The sequence below is a fragment of the Xenopus laevis genome, chromosome 9_10S (assembly GCF_017654675.1).
Source record: "Xenopus laevis strain J_2021 chromosome 9_10S, Xenopus_laevis_v10.1, whole genome shotgun sequence".
Classification (NCBI taxonomy): domain Eukaryota; kingdom Metazoa; phylum Chordata; class Amphibia; order Anura; family Pipidae; genus Xenopus; species Xenopus laevis.
The window spans coordinates 87793172-87811859 of NC_054388.1; the positions used below are offsets into that span (position 1 = coordinate 87793172).

Consider the following 18688-nt stretch of genomic DNA (forward strand, 5'->3'; position numbering starts at 1 on the left):
AACCTGCAGATCTCCATGTAAATTAGCTGAGCTGGTTGGGAATCCTGGGAGATACAGTTCTGCAGAAGCTTGTATACTGTTTGGTACCTACTCTTACCTTAACTATAAGTACTCTACATTATTAGTACTAACAGTTTTTATTAAGGATAATGAAAGGGCTAAACACAGGAGGATTCATCTTGGTTAGGAACCCCTAGGGGCAAATTTACTAAAAGGCTAACACTAGCGAAAATTCGCCAGCTTGACGTCATTTCGTTACTTCGTTACGGGTGCTGGCGTAAATTTGCTAGAGAAGTGGACCTACTCTAGCGCTACTTAGCACCCTTACGCCAGGAAAAGTTGCGCTATGGCGAAAGGACGTAACTACGCTAATTGACTAACTTGCGGATTTTACTGAACGTTACTTTTTACCTTCGCCACCTCAGACCAGGTGAAGTGCAATAGAGTAGATAGGGCCTGCTTCCCAAACAATGTTGAAGTTTTTTACTTTTTTAAGGGTGATAGGCTGAAAAAGATTTTGGGGGTACCCTCCTTCCCCCCTACATTTCCTAACATATGGCACCTAAGCTATACAGTGGGCACATGTATAAGGCAAAATAACACCTCTATTTTATTTTATGAAGCTTTCCCAGGCTTGTGTAGTGTAATGTATTTGCTGTACATATACGTCCGTTGTACTTTAACTTGGCATGTATGCAAATTAGGCATCGCTAGCGTAACTTCGCTTTGCTTGATGAATTAACGCTAGCACAACTTCGCTACCTTTCGCCTCCCTGAGCACAACTTCGGATTTTAGTGAATTAGCGGCGCCCTGACGAAACTTTGCCTTGCGAAGTGCGGCAAAGCCAACGCTGGCGCAACTTCGAAGGTAGGTAAATTTGCCCCCTAGTGCTTATAATCATTTACTCAAACCCCAGGTCACGCTGGCCTAGGGTGCCATTCTAGTGAGTGCTATACTGGCATCCTATTATCGTTCTCAGGCATCCCAGAATGGTCTGGGCTCTGCCCAGGCACAGGAGAATAAAATTGGACATGGAAATCCAAAATTATCTCTACATCACATAAGCACCGACCAGTGCCATGAAAAGAACCCAGGGATTGAAAGAGGAGAGGTGCTTACTAGGGTTCTTTCCCAGGCCAGTGTTGTTTTAAGAAAAAGGAGAGTTGGTCCAGGGTCAAATGTAAGCAATTATAATTATTGGGGTTTGCCTTACAGGCTGGTACCCCCAACTTTTTCTTTAACATTTATACCATAAAGCAGCACAAATGGCCACCATAACAGCTCCTGCGGCAAATACATACTGTTCTTGAATGGAGAAAAAAAAATAATCCTATAATGTTCACAGATACATTTGCATGCCTTTAATAATTAATAAAATGTTATTGCGTGTGCTATTATTAAGAAGGCTGCAATTCCCCTTTGACCTGCTAACGGGCTGTGCAGCAGGCTTTAATTAAGATCTATATCACATGTACTGTTTTTAGCAGTTCTTTTCACTTGCACAGTCGACCTCTCGCTGTTTCTCACCGTAGATCTTCTTTTTCTATTAACGCACTGAAACACTGACATACTGGGAGACTTCAGAACTGACTTCTTTTGTCGAAGGACAAAAGTCTGGGCCATTTTAAAGGGTAGGGGTTTTTGGACATACTGAGTAGCACACCAAGTTTTAGCAAGTACTTCTCTAGTGTAAGATTTTGTGGGTAAAATATCATAAATATTCATAAACATTGTTTTAAAGACTGCTTTATTGCTCACATAGAATAGAGCAGATACACTGCTCCAGGGAATATTATGTAGCCCAGGTTTTTAAAGGAAAAGGAAAGACATGTTTAAACCAAAGTGTGGTGTTTATACAAATGACCTGTAGGTGTCACTGTGTTCAAGACTTGTGCTTTATATTACAAAGTACTTTCTATGCTGCTAGTGTTAAAGTAGAATTTCCTGCTTAAAGGAAAACTACCGTGATAATGAAAACTTAAAATAAGCTTCGTCACTGAAAGACACTTTCCAAATATAATGAATAACAATTTCTGTACCATTTATGAAATAATCAAGTTACTCACTCTCAGCAACCTATCACTCTCAATGCTCTCTTCATTCAGAGGACTGGATCAGATTTTGATTTTTAAGGGGGCTCCTTTTCCTAGTAGATGTTTTGCATGCAGTTAAACAGGATTTGCATCAGAGCTGGTCATTTTAAAAGAGGGAGCACTAATACATCTTCTAGGCAATGGGTGTAACCACCCCAAAGCATGTAGACCTTAGTGTCCATTAAAAACTGACTCCACCTACTGCATGAAGAAAAAATAAAGACTTTCTGTAAAATAGACAGGTTTCAGACAGGTTTTTAGACAGAGAATCCAAACTTGCTGTAGCACACACTGATCCGAAATTGTCAGTGCTTTACGTGCTTCACTGGACCATTTAACAAGCCTGAATTTACAAACTTAGGGGCATATTTACCTAGGGTCGAAGTAAAATCCTTCGACTTTGAATGTCGAAGTCGAAGGATTTACCGCTATTCCTACGATCGAACGATCGAAGGAATAATCGTTCGATCGAACGATTAAATCCTTCGAATCGAACGATTCGAAGGATTTTAATCCATCGATTGAAGGATATTCCTTCGATCAGAAAATTGTTAGGAAGCCTATGGGGACCTTCTCCATAGGCTAACATTGGCCTCGGTAGGTTTTAGGTGGCGAACTAGGGGGTCGAAGAATTTTTTAAAGAGACAGTACTTCGACTATCGAATAGTCGAATAGTCGAACGATTTTTACTTTGAATAGTTCGATTCGAAGGTCGTAGTCGAAGGTCAAAGTAGCCCATTTGATGGTCGAAGTAGCCAAAAAAAACATTCGAAATTCAAACTATTTTTCTTCTATTCCTTCACTCGAGCTAAGTAAATGGGCCCCTAAGTACTGTGTTAATTAGTTTAACAATGTTGAAAAGAAAGTTGGGGTGGAGGAAAGGGAGGGTAATTGGAAGGGGAGGATAAGTGCCAAACGATAATGGTACATAATGTTAACTTATTATATGTAGAAAGTTTTTTATTTCAATGTGATGAATTCACTGAATCTACAATTGGGTATGCAATTTGGCCTTTATCAGCAGGATTCCTGGACTTACCGAATCTGAATCCTTCAAATCATTTGACTTTTTGTCACACAAAAAAGTAAGTAAAAAACATTTGCAACCCCTCCTATACCTGATTTGCATATGTATATTAGGCTTCGGATTTGGTTCAGTTTTCGGCCAAATCTTTCACAAAGAATTCGTGGGTTCTACAGAATCCAAAAATAGTGGATTTGGTGCATCCCTAGGTTAAATATGGTGCTAGTTGGGTGCTGGATGCACAGACCAGTCATATGATCAGGGTGTCACTCACTCATTGTACTAATACAAAATTTAAAAAAGAAAAATTCTAGACGGAATTAGAGATAACTGTACATGGGATGGCCAAGGGCCATCAAACTGAACAAAAAACAGGAAGTGAATGGATATGAAACAAGTATTTGATTGTCTATGAGATTCTCTTTTATTCAGGTCATGATCTATAGGGATGTAGCGAACTGTTCTGCGGCGAACTTGTTCGCGCGAACATCGGCTGTTCGCGTCCGCCGCAAGTTCGCGAACGTCGCGCGACGTTCGCCAATAGGCGTTCGCGTCAAAATCGTTCGACCATTCGACCATTCGATCGCTAAAATCAAACGATTTTCGTTCGATTCGAACGAAAATCGTTCGATCGAACGATTAAAAATCCTACGATCGTTCGAATCGAACGATTTTCGGATGTTCGAAGTTCGCGAACAGTTCGCAAACTGTTCGCATTTTTTGCCGGTGTTCGCGAACGGCGTTCGCGAACACATACTCGGCGGTTCGCTACATCCCTAATGATCTACAGTATCTAGTAGAATTCAGTCATAGTCAACTGAACGCTAGAGTTTTCTTGACTCATCGGAGTGGCTTCTTCGGTTCAACTGAAGTGGTAGGGAATGCCCCAGCATTTAAAGCATTGAGGGTAGTAAAATCACAGACATCAAATCACAATAGTTCCATTTAACTTCAGTAAGGTGTTGGCTGAAACTCACAGATGTGTGAATATATTTGATTGTATGAGAAGAACCTAGATTACAGGCAAACTAAGCAGCCCTCACTGTGCTAAGACTGCTCCATTCTCTTTCAGCCTATTGCTCATACTGGATGCATGAAACTTGGATCAATACTTGGCTCTCTGTCTTGTACAATGGGTCTACTACAAATCATAAACAAACAGAGATGCATGATGGTAGTTATTTATACGTGAACTGATATGTTATAGAGATGTCCCTCGGTTTTGTGCAGAGAAAGAGAAACTACAGTATATGGATCAACAATCGTTATACTTCACATTCCAGTCATCACTAATTTTAAACTGAAATTATAGTCATACAATGAGTCTTAATATCTAGTCTGGGCACTGCAATTCTAATGAAGTCTTTAGATGAGAGAAATGATCATCAATAAAGAGTGAAACCTGATGGATGACATATTCATTAATAGCCAATAGAAAGTGAACTCTGTAACCAAACATACAATTTGCAGAAAAATAATGAACGGTCAATAAAAATATATGATCAGATGGTTAAAATGAACTATTGGCTAGGTTATATTGTTCCGTATAAAACATTATGTACTTAAACATTTGCAAGGATATATATTTAGATTCGCCTAAGCCTGCGCAATAATAATTATGAAATTGTAAAGAATTCGGAGACGCAATAGCCCCAGTATCAGTCCTGCACTAATTTACTGCTGAGCACAACAAATTAATCATGTTTGACAAGAGATATTTCCGTTCCATGGAGAGCTTCACTAAATTCTTGTGTCACCATTTGCTGAACCCTGAAGAGTGACCTAATTATTCTTAGGCGTTTATTGAATGACATTCATTTACATTTATTTCATATTTCTGCATGCATAGGAAATGCTCAGTCAACATAATTTCAGATTGTGCTGTCATTTTATTATCGAGCTTTATTGGCTTTTTTTTTCTTTTACCCCAAAGCCAGACTTCAGCCAAGAACTGGAAGCTTCTACTTCAAAGTCAGTCTAGCAAACTAATTCTGCTTGTGCTTAATGTTGAACATACTGTATAAGCAAAATGCCCCAGTCTGACACTAATCACAACTATTTTCTCAGGGAAGAAGATGGGATGTATTGTATTGTTAATATTTACTGTCAATAGAAAGTATTGACAGTAAAAAAAAAAAGAGTGTCAATATAACAAAAAAGTTCCAACGTCCTAATAGGGGCATTCTTAACTTTTTATTTATTATTTTTCTTTAAAACATAGAGTTACTGTCTGTCATTATGTATTTTTTAACCAATGCATAACTCATAAGTATTAGTATGTATTAATAGCATTTTGCTGCTAGGTGGAGCAAACGGCAGAGAGAAAAAACATTCTTCTAAAATCCTTTGGAAATAGCATTGCTGCAAAAGCTTCAGGAAGCAGTGAAACCAGCCAGTTCAGCATGTTATCCCTCTAGAGTTCAATACCTTGCAGCTGATTGCTTCTGTAGACCTTCTTCTTCTTCTCAGTAAGACCTAAAGAATAGCTGCCATGTATTGCAATAACTAGGGTTATGTGTAGCCACATTGAAGTTCCCTCAAGCGAAAAAAATAAAAAATTTTAAAATCTTTTTCATTTTTCATATAGGTACAGGAATAGTAATTCTTGGGATCTGGGATTTTCTAGATAAGAGATCTTTCTGTAATTAAGATCTCCCTACCTTAGTTCTGCTAAAAATTATTAAACATTAAATAACACCCAACAGCATTGTTTTGCCAACAATATGGATTCATGCAGCTTAGCTATCATCAAGTACAAGGCACTGTTCTGTTATTACAGCGAAAACGTGGGAGATGGTCTTCCCATAATTAGGAGCTTTCTCTAATTGGCTTCCAGATATGGGATCCCTGAATATAATGTCTTTCTACAGTATGCTGTACACTTTTTATTATGTAATTTTGCCTTTACTTGGCAAACGAGATTAGTGGTTAATCTGAAAAACCCATCATGGACTTGGTTGAAAGCAGAACTGACATGAGTATGTTAATGAAACTGACAAATTGAATTATTTGAGAAACCACCCTGCTCCCTTATATATGCTACCATAGCAACAAATGTCACATTTTATTCTGAGACTATATTATACAGGGATATATTAGAAATAGAGGAAGGCTGCACTTTATTTCTCTTCACTTTTTGTGACAAGCTCCCTAGCAGACCTCAACACAATGCTACTCCCACACATTACCTTTCCTTTTAGGCTTGGCCTCATTTGATTGTGTGAGTGCTAATTTCAGTAAATTGAAGCAATGGAAGTAGCCACTTTCTAGCCCACTAAGCCGCTGTTGTGTGACACCCAAGGGATACACACTCTAGTGCTTGACAACAAGCAATAGTTTTTTCCTATTACAGCAAACTTAAATGGACACTCTTGAAAATGACTACTTTTGGTTCACAGGGATTGGATTTTACTGGATCTGGGGAATTGCAAATATAAAATTGAAAGGTTAACAGATCCATTGCTGCTAAGTGTTTGATTATGAGGCACTATGTATATGTCAAGTTTAGGAGTGTTTAGGAGTTTTTAGTTACAGTTTGAGCAAAGAGCTTTATTAATAATAAAATAACCAAAATACCATAAAAACAAGTATTGCACAGGCCATCGTGTACAAACAAATTTGCATTCATTTTAAAGCAACAGATTTAAGACATAGTAAAAAGAAAAAGTGGCTTAATACCAAACTGGTTCCAATTGAAGGGCTAGTTCTGCACTGACTGCGACAATCAGATGATGTAATTGAAACTTGGCCATTATTGGGTTCAATTCAACCTAAAAGGTTTGGTCTTGTATAATAAAGACTTATTTATTACTTATAAACTGAGAAGGAAAATAATTAAACATCTCTCTCTTAATAATTCCATTACCATAATAAAAATAAAAGGTATAATGACCCTGTAATTAATCATGTTTTGCCATAATTACCAGCTTGTGATGTGTTTCTGCCAAACCTTTAGTAAATACAAACAAAATGACTAAATCTACATGAACACACTTGAATGAAATGATTGTAAGGTATTGCCCTTGTGGCCCCCTGTAGGAGTCAATTTCTTCCACCTAAAAGCTGCCAATGTTTTTCTTAGTTTCAAAAGCGCCTTTGGACAAAATGACAAAGATTGACAAGTTTTTTTTCATCACAAAACGCCACATGATTAGTAAACTCACTTGGGGAACTATAGCAAAGATGAAAATTTAATATAAGCTTCATCATACAGAAATAAGAAACTTTTTAAATAAACTCAATTAAATATTCTGCCTAATTTGTTAAACAATCAAGTCTATATTCACTATCCCTCTCTCAGCATCTGTTTCTCTTCATTCTGTCTTCTTGCAGCAGTTGGGTGTCAGATAATCATTGACAGTTAGATCCAATATATCTTATGGGGGAGGGGGTCCTTTTCCTAGCAGATGGATTAGAGCTCACTCAAATAACTGATTCCAGTACAAACAAAATAACTTTTGTACAATTCCTACATGTAGAGAGACATGATTTCTTGTGATTGTAATACAGTGAGCATGGATACATCTTCTAGGCAAAAAGTGCCCTCCTATAAGATATATTGAATCTAAGGGGCCGATTCACTAAGGGTCGAATATCGAGGGTTAATTAACCCTCGATATTCGACTAGGAACTAAAATCCTTCGACTTCGAATATCGAAGTCAAAGGATTTAGCGTAGATAGTTCGATCGAACGATCGAAGGATAATTCCTTCGATCGAACGATTAAATCCTTCGAATCGAACGATTCGAAGGAATTAAATCCAACGATCGAAGGAATATCCTTCGATCAAAAAAAGTTAGCCAAGCCTATGGGGACCTTCCCCATAGGCTAACATTGACTTTGGTAGCTTTTACGTAGATGGCAAACTAGGGGGTCGAAGTTTTTTTAAAGAGACAGTACTTCGACTATCGAATGGTCGAATAGTCGAACGATTTTTACTTCGAATCCTTCGATAGTCGTAGTCGAAGGTCGAAGTAGCCCATTCGATGGTCGATGTAGCCAAAAAAAATTAGAATTTTCATTTTGGCGATAGTTCCCCTTTAAAGATTGCTCATGCATTTGTTGTAAATTATTCAGTTGAAAACATTACTGGCATCTATATAAATATATATTTTGAATCTACATTGTGCTTGCCCTACTGGAAGCATTGTCTGTAGATTACTAAAGAAAGAATCTTCTATTCCTGACAACTCCTGGGCAGAGATATGCATGAAGAATTGGACCATGCCATTAAAATAGCCACATTTTTCATATTCTGATTTAATTATCATTTACATATGAAATATATTGACTTCCTATGGATACACATGGCCGCACATTTTTCATGCCATGGGATTGTGTAAACATTATGACATGAATTAACAATTAAACATAGACAGAGCATATTTATTTGCCATCAAGCACACATTGCCTACATTGAAATAATGTTAATGTGCATGTTTATTGTCGCTGTTTTACTGACAACTGTGGTTTCTTTTCACATGCCTGCTTGATTATTTACTGAAGCGTTGGTTATGTTATTCCTGATGGCTGCCTTCAACAAAACGTTTACATAAATGTTTACGTTTAAGTTATTTTGAAGAATATTTGTTATTAACAGAGATTTATAGTGCAGTGGTGCCCAACCGAAAGTTGTTCTGTGTTTAGTAGCTTTTCCCATACTAGAGCGCCCAGTAGGTCACACAGATGGTATGGAGAGTTGTATAGAGTGTGTGAGTATGACTTTAATGTAAAAAAAAGTTCATTGTCATGTGAGGCCCCTGAATTCTTGCATGTTGCACATTTCTGATGAATGTTTTTTTTTAATTGTAAACATAGCAATTATCTTTCATTGGTACAGTCTTCAAGGACACCCTTATTTACTGTATATAGACTTGGCAAATAGGCAGTAGCCCATGGTAACCAATCAACTAATTCAAACACTTTTTTTTTCAGCTGGCAGGAAAAAAACTAATTACTGATTGGTTGCTATGAGTTACTGCCCATGTTCAAATTTTATAATGACAGTAAACTCATTATTAAACATAGCTATTATAGTTTGAAAAATATATTACATATAGATTATTTAGGAATGCAGACTGCAGTAAGTGTGCATTAAGACAAACAAGGAGTTCTTGCCCATGTGCAAATTTGCCTTGTCTTTTTAAAGACAACAATGACAGCAATTAGAATACTAATGGATAGTGTAGGATAATGGTAAGTGCACTGCTCAGTTACACTGTTTGCTGGCGGAATTGATTTTAAATGCACTACAGACTTAGAATGCTAATATAGTGTAGGACTCACGTACAATGAAGGGCCTTGATGTGGCACGTGAGCTTACATATTTTGGTCAAAGTGTGGTACTAACACCTCATTTTTTTAAAAAATAGTTATTTTTAAAGGCAAACTGTATCCTTCTTTTTGTCAGCAATGACAGCAACCTCATTATTAATCATAGATATTATAGATTAAAAAATATATTCGTATTGTTGAGAAATACAGACTTCAGTAAGTGCCCATTATGAAAAAAAGATACTACTTCCCTCAAGAGTCAATATTTATATTATTATTATTAACATGTATTTATATAGCGCCAACATATTGCGTAGCACTGTATAGTTGGAGTTTAGCAACTAGAGGGCTGCACATTAGCCATCTATGTTTTAGATGCATTGAACAGAACACGTAGCAGTGTGTCCATTTTTGCTGCAGTCATCTCTAATTTATATTAATCTACGTTTATTTATACCCCCCTTATCTAACATAGATAGTAGGAAAGAATCATCGTCGGAAGCTGAATGCCTCATGGCATATAGGAAATCTATCCTGGTCCTTCTGACCTTTATCTATATTGCTGAAAATCATCCATACATATGAGACAGGAACAAGCTGAACAAAATAATGCTGTTAGTTCCACTCTCTGGCTGATGTTATTCTAGCAAAGCCAGTCATCGTGATACATATCCCCTGTGTGTTTTACTAATGAGCTTGGGAAAGCCTTTGAAAACATTTCCTTCAGCTACTGTACGGATGGAAACCTCATATCCCTCTGGCTCCATGGAACTTCCAGAATCATTACAGACTTATCTGTGGTTGTAGTTCCAAAAACCTGGAGACCGTAATTTGCTGCATTTCACAAACTGCAGAATTTCTGTACAACATTACGTAGAATTCCCAAACCATATAAATAAAATAATACGTTCAGCATTGCCTAAATTGCACTGGTTTCTATGTCCTTAAAGGGGAACTCCACAAAAACATAACTTGAGCTTTTTGAAAAGTAAACATAATTTCAAGCAACTTTGCACTGTACATCAATTAAAAAATATGCAGACTTTTAATGATTTTTAATGGTTTCTGACAGTTCCCTAAGCCTAGCCCCCTGCTCTCCTGCTGATCTTTCTGACTACTTTGCTGAGCTGGCTGACTACTGTTACTTTGTATTAACAGCCATCTGCCCTCAGCCTCCATCCTCCAAAACCCAAAATTCCATGCAAACGTAATTTCAATAAGGAACAGACCTAAGCATTGTGGGTTATGTAGTTCCTGCATGCTGTCTGTAAGCTGTGGAGAAGTTGTTACAATTTGTAACATCAACGTTTAGTCCCTCCTTCCCTGCCAGGATTTCAAATGATGCAGAAAGCTGTTAACCAGCTGGATTGCATCATTGAAAATGGCATTTATTCATACTTTTTGAAGAAACAGGTAACAGTGATCGGTATATTAGGGGTTTCTCTGTTATGTGGGCCTCTTTATCAAATTTTGGTTTGAAAGCCAGAGTTCCCCTTTAAGCATGCACTTAGAATGGCAACCCTGGAAGTTTGGTAAAGGGATGGTTCACCTTTAGTATGTTATAGAATGGCCAATTCTAAGTAACTTTTCCATTGGTCTTCATTGTTTATTTTTTATAGTTTTTTCATTTGACTTTTTCTTTTGCTTCATTCCAGCTTTTCACAAAATACAAATGCTCTGCAAGACTGCACATATATTGTTATTAATACTTTTTATTACTCATATTTCTATTCAGGCCTCTCCTATTCATGTTCCAGTCTCTTGTCCAAATCAATGCATGGTTGCTAGGGTAATTGTGACCCTAGCAACCAGATTGCTAAAATTGCAAACTGGCAAGTTGTTGAATAAAAAGCTAAATAACTCAAAAACCACAAATAATAAAACATAAAAACCAATTGCAAATTGTCTCAGAATATCAATCTCTACATCATACTAAAAGCTATTTTAAGGAGAACAACTCCTTTAATACCTAAAGGTTGCAGTAACATGAGCAAACATAAATAGGGAAGGTTAGCACCTAAGCAAGATACAATGTAAGTGAAAAACAATATAATTGTTCACATTTCTTGCATTACCCATGCCTAGTTGGCACCCATTACTGTATGATGTACATGCAAAGCCTTTGCTGTAAGAACCAGGCATCGTCACAGACAAGTGCAATGAACTCAAACAAACTTTATTGATGAACAGTTTCATGCCTAGGGCAACAGGATTTTAGAGGGTGGCTTGCTGCCCAACCACACCCACAAAACACTGGGGATGTGCAGAAGATACAATCATTTTTTAAATTTCCCGTGCACCAATCCCCATTGTTCTGGTCCCGATGATGAAAATTTGCACTAATAAAGGGGAGGGGGCGGGCAGCGAATGGCAGTGGGCCTAGGGGAGCCCACTATGTAAAGCCGGCCCTGTGCAGAAAGGCAGACTTAACCTCCAGGGCTCTGGTTGCCAACATAGGAGTATTACTATACAATACTTATTACTTCTGCAAATTTTCTCCTTCTTTTAAGTCTTGCCCATAAAAACGTCTGCATTGCACTTGAGCACGTAAAGCCTACAGTAGAGTGGGGTGTTAAGTATAGCTTTTCTTTCCCTTTAACATTCCTCACAACACAAGCACATGAACCCTGTGTTGTTATACAAACTGTTAGCCAGGAATGTACTGAATATTGTAATCAGCAGGGGAAAACATTTATCAGATTCCAATACCTTATAATACATAGATAAGTTGAACCAGCACAAAAACCTAAAATCATACAATTTTATCAGTACATGTACGGCCAACTTTTTTACAATTCATACCACGTTCTGCTGCCTTTACCATAAACTAGCATTTTCATGTAGGAAAGGGTGGAAGGGCTGAATAATACATTTCTGCCTAATGATCCACAAGTGCACGCCTTTAACTTGACCAAAAAAAAAACTATATTGCAAACTGCTATACAAAATGCATTTTTGGTTCTTACGAAAATACAAAATCAAGCTCTACATATAAAGACAAGTAATATTTTTGACAACTTACATTTAGCATAATTAGGTGCAAAATAATTGGTACCTTTCACCCATGTCTTTAAAGATTTGTTTAATATGTCTAAGGTATTTGGAGAAAATGATAAAATATATAAAAACTCCACACCAATGTATTTTATTTTTAATTTTGAACTGAATCCGATTTGCGAGAAAAGTACATTTCCCCATTTTACCTGAATCTGCTCAAAAAAATTACGATGATTAGTATTCAGAGTATATGAGTTCTGCAGTAAATAGCTTAAAACGTGTGACATCATAGATTATGGTGTGAAGCTAATATTCTAGCCGATGCGGTCCTCGATTGCCAGAAAAATCAAACCTTCCCGATTGATATCTGGCCAATTTTTAGTCTGATATTGATTGGGGAGACCTATCAGAAGCCAACACATAAACTGCCAAATAAGTCTAAAGGACCGATATTGGCAGCTTTAATCTGCCTGTGTATGGCCACCTATATTCAGATATATTTAGACAATGATAAATATTGTTACAGACATCCCCCTAATAACCCTGTTTAAAATAATACTTATGTGGCTGAGTCTCTTACTAAAGAGACATGAGAATAAAACGTCACAAGTGGTCTGTTCTCAATGTCCTATGCCCTATTTATGCAAATAAGAGTCAGTGTAAATCCTTTTTATTAACCATTTTAAAGTATGCTACATTATTACTTTAATGCAAGGACAATAAGTGGTATATATACTGATATACCTGGTTGAATACACAAGAAAGACAACAGGAAAACAAGATGTGACAAACTTTTCACAAATAGACATTATAATCTAATCGTCCCAACATTACTACAAGTGCACACATATAATTCTACATGATGTTAAAACCACACGGACATTCATTAAATGTCTCATAGTTTTAAGTGCAGGTGTGGGATAGGTTATCTGGAAACCCGTTATCCGGAAAGCTCTGAATTACGGGAAGGCCATCTCCCATATACTCCATTTGATTCAAATAATTCTAAATTTAAACATATTTCCTTTTTCTCTGTGATAATTAAACAGTGTCTTGATCCAAAAAGATATCATTAATCCTTATTGGAGGCAACGCAATCTTATTGGAATTATTTAATGTTTATATTATTTTTAGTAATAGCATGGTGATCCAAATTTCAGGAAAAAAAAACCCTTTATCTGGAAAACCTCAGCATTCTGGATAACAGGTCCCATACCTGTACCAAGTCAATCACAGAAATTGTTGAAGAATTCTTTCCATTATTTTCAATGGGCTTATGTAGCTCACATAAGATTATCTTCCTAAAACACATAAACACTGTGTTTCAGGGAAGTAATGCTTTTTCTGTGCCACAAACTCAACCTTTCCCATAGCAAATAATAGTTGGTGACTGATGGAATGTTACAGTAGCTCTACCACTAGCAATGAAATGCCATAAGTATCGTAGCTAGACTGCCAAGCAATACATGCTGTGTGATTGGACTTACGCAAGTTATTAGCAGAGGATCGAGCCGGCAAGGTTTCATAATGTTGCACGTGAACGACTAGGTTTGTATCTCTTTCCATGTGTTCTGTTCCACAGTGACCCTGTTGTCGCATCACATCAGCAAGAGCCCTAAAAACAAGAGTAGAGTTGGGTGCACCGTAAACCTTTTTTATAAACAAATAATAGATTTTTTGCAAAATATATAGCCAACAACAATTTCAACAATGCATTCAAATCAACAAAGTGTCAGATGCAAGCATCTTTATCTGCCCTGATAACAACAAGCTGGCTGCATGCCTGTAGGTTTCCATGTACAGAATAGGGAACATATAACCCAATTATGTCATATTGGCTGATACAGTGTGTATTGTAAAGGTGTTCTTACAGAGACCAGACCACTGTCTGAACTGGCTGAAAATAAGTACAAGTATAAGATCCATTATAAGATCCATTATAAGTATAAGATCCATTATCTGGAAACCTGTTATCCCGAAAGCTCCGAATTATGGGAAGCCAATCTCCCATTTTAATCAAATAATTGATGTTTGTTTTTTAAATGATTTCCCTTTTCTCTGTGATAATAAAACCGTGCCCTGTACTTGATCCCAACAAATACAGTATATAATTAGTCCTTATTGAAGGCAAAAGAATCCTGTTGGTTTTATTTAGGCAAAGACCCCTTATCTGGAAAACCCCATGCCCTGAGCATTCTGGATAACAGGTCCCATGCCCTGTACCTATAACATAAGCATTTTTTGTTACAATAGGGATTAATAAAAACACCTACTTTGCTTTAAATATATAAGGCACCACCCAGTGAATCATATCGACTAGAATTTTGTTTTTTCCACCCAAATGTGTGCAAAATTCCCTATCGTCAAAATAATTAATTAGGAATTTGGAGGGAATTGTTGAAAAAAAGGTTATGTGACATCCCTTTTAAGCAGAAGTTTTTTTTTACGTTACCATTTGCTGCAAACTTGGGAACTTCTACAGTAGATTTAGAAAATATATCAGAAAGTCCAGATTATTCTTGCTCTTTTCTGCCATGTTAAACCCCATTGTGACCATCCAATTGGAATAGATTTTAGCAGGAGTCCTTCTCCAGCATGATCGGTATCCCTGTAGCTGCCCCCTACATTGCCTTTACTCATGGAATTTACTCAGTGTTCTTGAAAAACAGTTTTCAGTTATCATGAAGCTTTTTTGAGTGAAAAGTGATAGATGTGCTAGAACATCCTAATTTACATTGGCTATAACAATAATATCCATATAAGCTCCAATATAAGCTCCAGTTTAATTGCACCAAAAGGAGCATTGCCTTTAATTTGCTATGACCTAATTTTTAGGAAACAAACTTTCTTTTTGGATACTTTTGACACACAGCAATGCATATGTCACGTTGTATTATGTTTGTTCAATAAATCACATTTTGTGATGTAATAAAACTAAACGGAACTTGACACAAGTCAAAATGAATCAGTTTTGTAGGGAGTAATGGTCTTTTGAGGATGGGCTGCTGATATGAAGCCTTGGCATGGATGTTTCTATACTCTGAAGAACTGAAGGAAATCATGATACAATAAAGGCGACTAGTTAATTACACTGTTACCCTTAAAGGGTATGTAAAGGCAAAAAAATAAAATCCCATTTTTACTTTCTTTAATGAAAAAGAAATCTATCTCCAATTTACTTTAATTAAAAAAACGTGTACCATTTTTATAAGAAACCTAACTGGATGCAGTGAAATTGTCCCTTCATTTACTGCTGTGGATAGGAATTGTCAGACGGTCCCTGCTGAGCAGGGAAACAATCATACTTATGAACAGCAGGGGGAGCCCCCGCCTTACTTCCTAACCATGCAGAACTCAAGCAGCTTTGTTTATGACAATCCCTAAGCAGCCCAGACCACACTGAGCATGTGCACATAGTCTTAGTCTTGCAAAGATGTTTAACAAAGTTACAAGATGGTGACCCACTGTAGCTAACTTTGAAAGCATAAATCATTCGTTTGATTAGGTTTGTGGTGCAGTAAGTTCGTGTTTATAGTTATATACAAAATACAGCATTTTTAGCCTTATTCTATTTTAGACTTTACATGCCCTTTAAAGGAACAGTAATACCAAAAAAATTAAAGCATTTTAAAATAATTCCGATATAATTTACTGTTGCCCTGCACTGGTAAAAGTTATGTATTTACTTTAGAAAGACTACTATAATTTATATAAACAAGCTGCTGTGTAGCCATGGGAGCAGCCATTTAAGCTGAAAAAGGAGAAAAGGCACAGGATACTCAACAGATAACCGATAATCTCTGTAATGGAATATAGTGGTATTCTACAAAGTGCATCTGTTATCTGCTAAGTAACCTGAGCCTTGAATGGTTGCCCCCATGGATAAACAGCAGCTTGTTTATATAAACCATAGTAGTCTTTTTGAAGCAAACACACCATTTTTACAAGTGCAGGGAATAGTACATTATATTTTTTATTGGTGTTACTGTTCCTTTAAAAATGAATGCAGATACTAATATGGTTTAATATAGGGAAGAAACTAGAAACAGCAAGTCTAAATTACCCTCATATTTCATTATTTTCATTCAGATATTTATTATGTTAAGGTTACATAAGAAATGGTCATTTGTTAAATATTCATTTTCTCTTAATTCATTTTTTATCAAAGGTATAAATCAATATTTAAGTAATATTTTCCAGAATGGTAACACAATAGTTATGGATGTAGATCATAATGGGAAATCATGACTAAAAGTAAACCTCAGATTGGTAAAGTTTGAGCACTCACCGTTCCCTGTAACTTGTATTGCTAAAAATGCTCCCATATGAAAATTGCACTCAGTAGAAAACACCCAAGAAATAGGAGGAGAAATAATAGCTTATCTGAAAGTAGTTTCATTATGAAGTGCTGGCTCACAATGACCTAAGATGGCTGCTTACACACAATATTACAACAGGGAATTTTAAACTACACCATAAAAATCATGACAAAATCCCTTTAACAATAATTTAATGAAAGATTTAAAGCCAATCCTTTTTTTATGTTGATTACTAGAGCCAGGGCCCTATTTTCAGACTAGAAAGAGAAAGAATAGGTAGTGAAATAATTTAGAAAATACAATAAACAATAAAAAGTAATCAACTAAAAATTTACTATATCTATAATATAATTTTTTACAGCAAAGTTCCCCTTTTAGAGCACAAAGTATTACATAACTATTTTTACTGGGAGAAAGTATCTAATGATCCTCTGTGTAATGTGAGGACATGCCTAAATTAGTTTTATTGCAGCAAAAAGGTGACAACGCTCACAATGCAAATGACCATCACGTAGCCACTATTAATATTGACTAAGCCAATGACTCCAGATATTTCCAATTCATTTCAGACACCATAACATTTTTATCTGGATAAACCTCTCTTTTAGCTACTCAAATCTTTAATACTGTATAAATTGAAATGTCTATATGGTGGCACCTGGTGGAGATCAGTCTAAAGCTGGCCATAGATGTAAAGATTTGATAGATCGAATCTGCCTTTCTTTCGATTTTTGAGCCATGTGTGGAGTGTCCCGACATTTTTCGTACAATGGCGATCGGTGGTTCAGTCGATTGGACAGGTTAGAAAATTTCTGTCTTCTACCAATAATATCTCTGCATGTATTGCCGATCTGACAATATCAGTGGGAGACTGTCACCAGCTTAAAGCTACTGGACTTTGAGTATTTTTGAAAATGTTTCACCACTGATCATGTAAAATTTAGTGGAAGTAAATAGATCAACCTTCGATTCGAAGTAAAATCGTTCGACTATTCGACCATTCGATAATCAAAGTACTGTCTCTTTAAAAAAACTTTGACTTCAATACTTCGCCAACTTCAACCTGCCGAAGTGCTATGTTAGCCTATAGGGACCTTCCAGAGCATATTTCTACATTTTTTGTATTCGAAGGAAAATCGTACGATCGAACAATAAAATCGTACGATTCGAAGTACGATCGGATTGGAATACGATCGTATGATGCAAAAAATCCAAAAACGAATTGGACTTTGAATTTCGTAGTATTCAATTCGATGGTTGAGTTTCAAAGTAATTTCTACTTCGAAATTCGACCCTTGATAAATCTGCCCCAAAGTATTGTTTTGGCAACTTGTTTCCACATATCAGAACATATAGTAGATACAACAGAAATGAGAAAACATATTTACATCAATTATAGAAATAAAGGTCTATATTTTTAGTCATATCAGAAAAAATACGTTGCCTAAAGCTCTTTTTGCCCTGCCTTAGGCCATGGGCCTTAACTTCGTATAGTTCCAATTGTCTCTAGATAAGGATGTTGGTCTTTAGGAAAAAGTAACACAATAGCTTTAATATTACCTAAAACCTGAATAGTTGTACAACCTAGAGGATGTTAAGGCATTGGTTAATTCGCTCATGTTAAACTATGTAGTCAAGCCAGTCAGGCACATTTGTACTCCCACTGTTCCTTTTTCCATAATCTGCTGTTCAACTCCACCTCTCATCCTACTCCCGTCATTCATGATATTTTTAATTCAGCACGTATTAGATCATACATATTCTCCCTCCTCCTGCTAAACACAGCTCATAGCAAATCCCTTAATTCTATCAGAAATGCAGCTAGACAACAGCAGTTGAAGTTAAAGGGATAATGTAGTAAAAACCAACTCTATCTGTGTGTGCCCAAAAAAGATTTACTAATGTTCTGAAAATAGAGAAACCTTAGAATTAAATTAGCAAAAGTTTTCATTTGAACTTAAAACGATGAATATATTTTCT

The 18688-nt window shown here is 36.5% G+C and overlaps 1 protein-coding gene across 1 annotated transcript in view; it reads right to left on the reverse strand.

Annotated features, from left to right (window-relative positions):
• The window catches only part of shisa9.S (shisa family member 9 S homeolog), a 209403-nt gene that overhangs the window by 156053 nt on the left and 34662 nt on the right, over window positions 1-18688 (reverse strand). The window contains exon 2 of the mRNA XM_018239095.2: window positions 13877-14004. Coding sequence (XP_018094584.1) covers window positions 13877-14004 — 128 coding nt within the window. The remainder of the gene's footprint in view (window positions 1-13876; window positions 14005-18688) is intronic.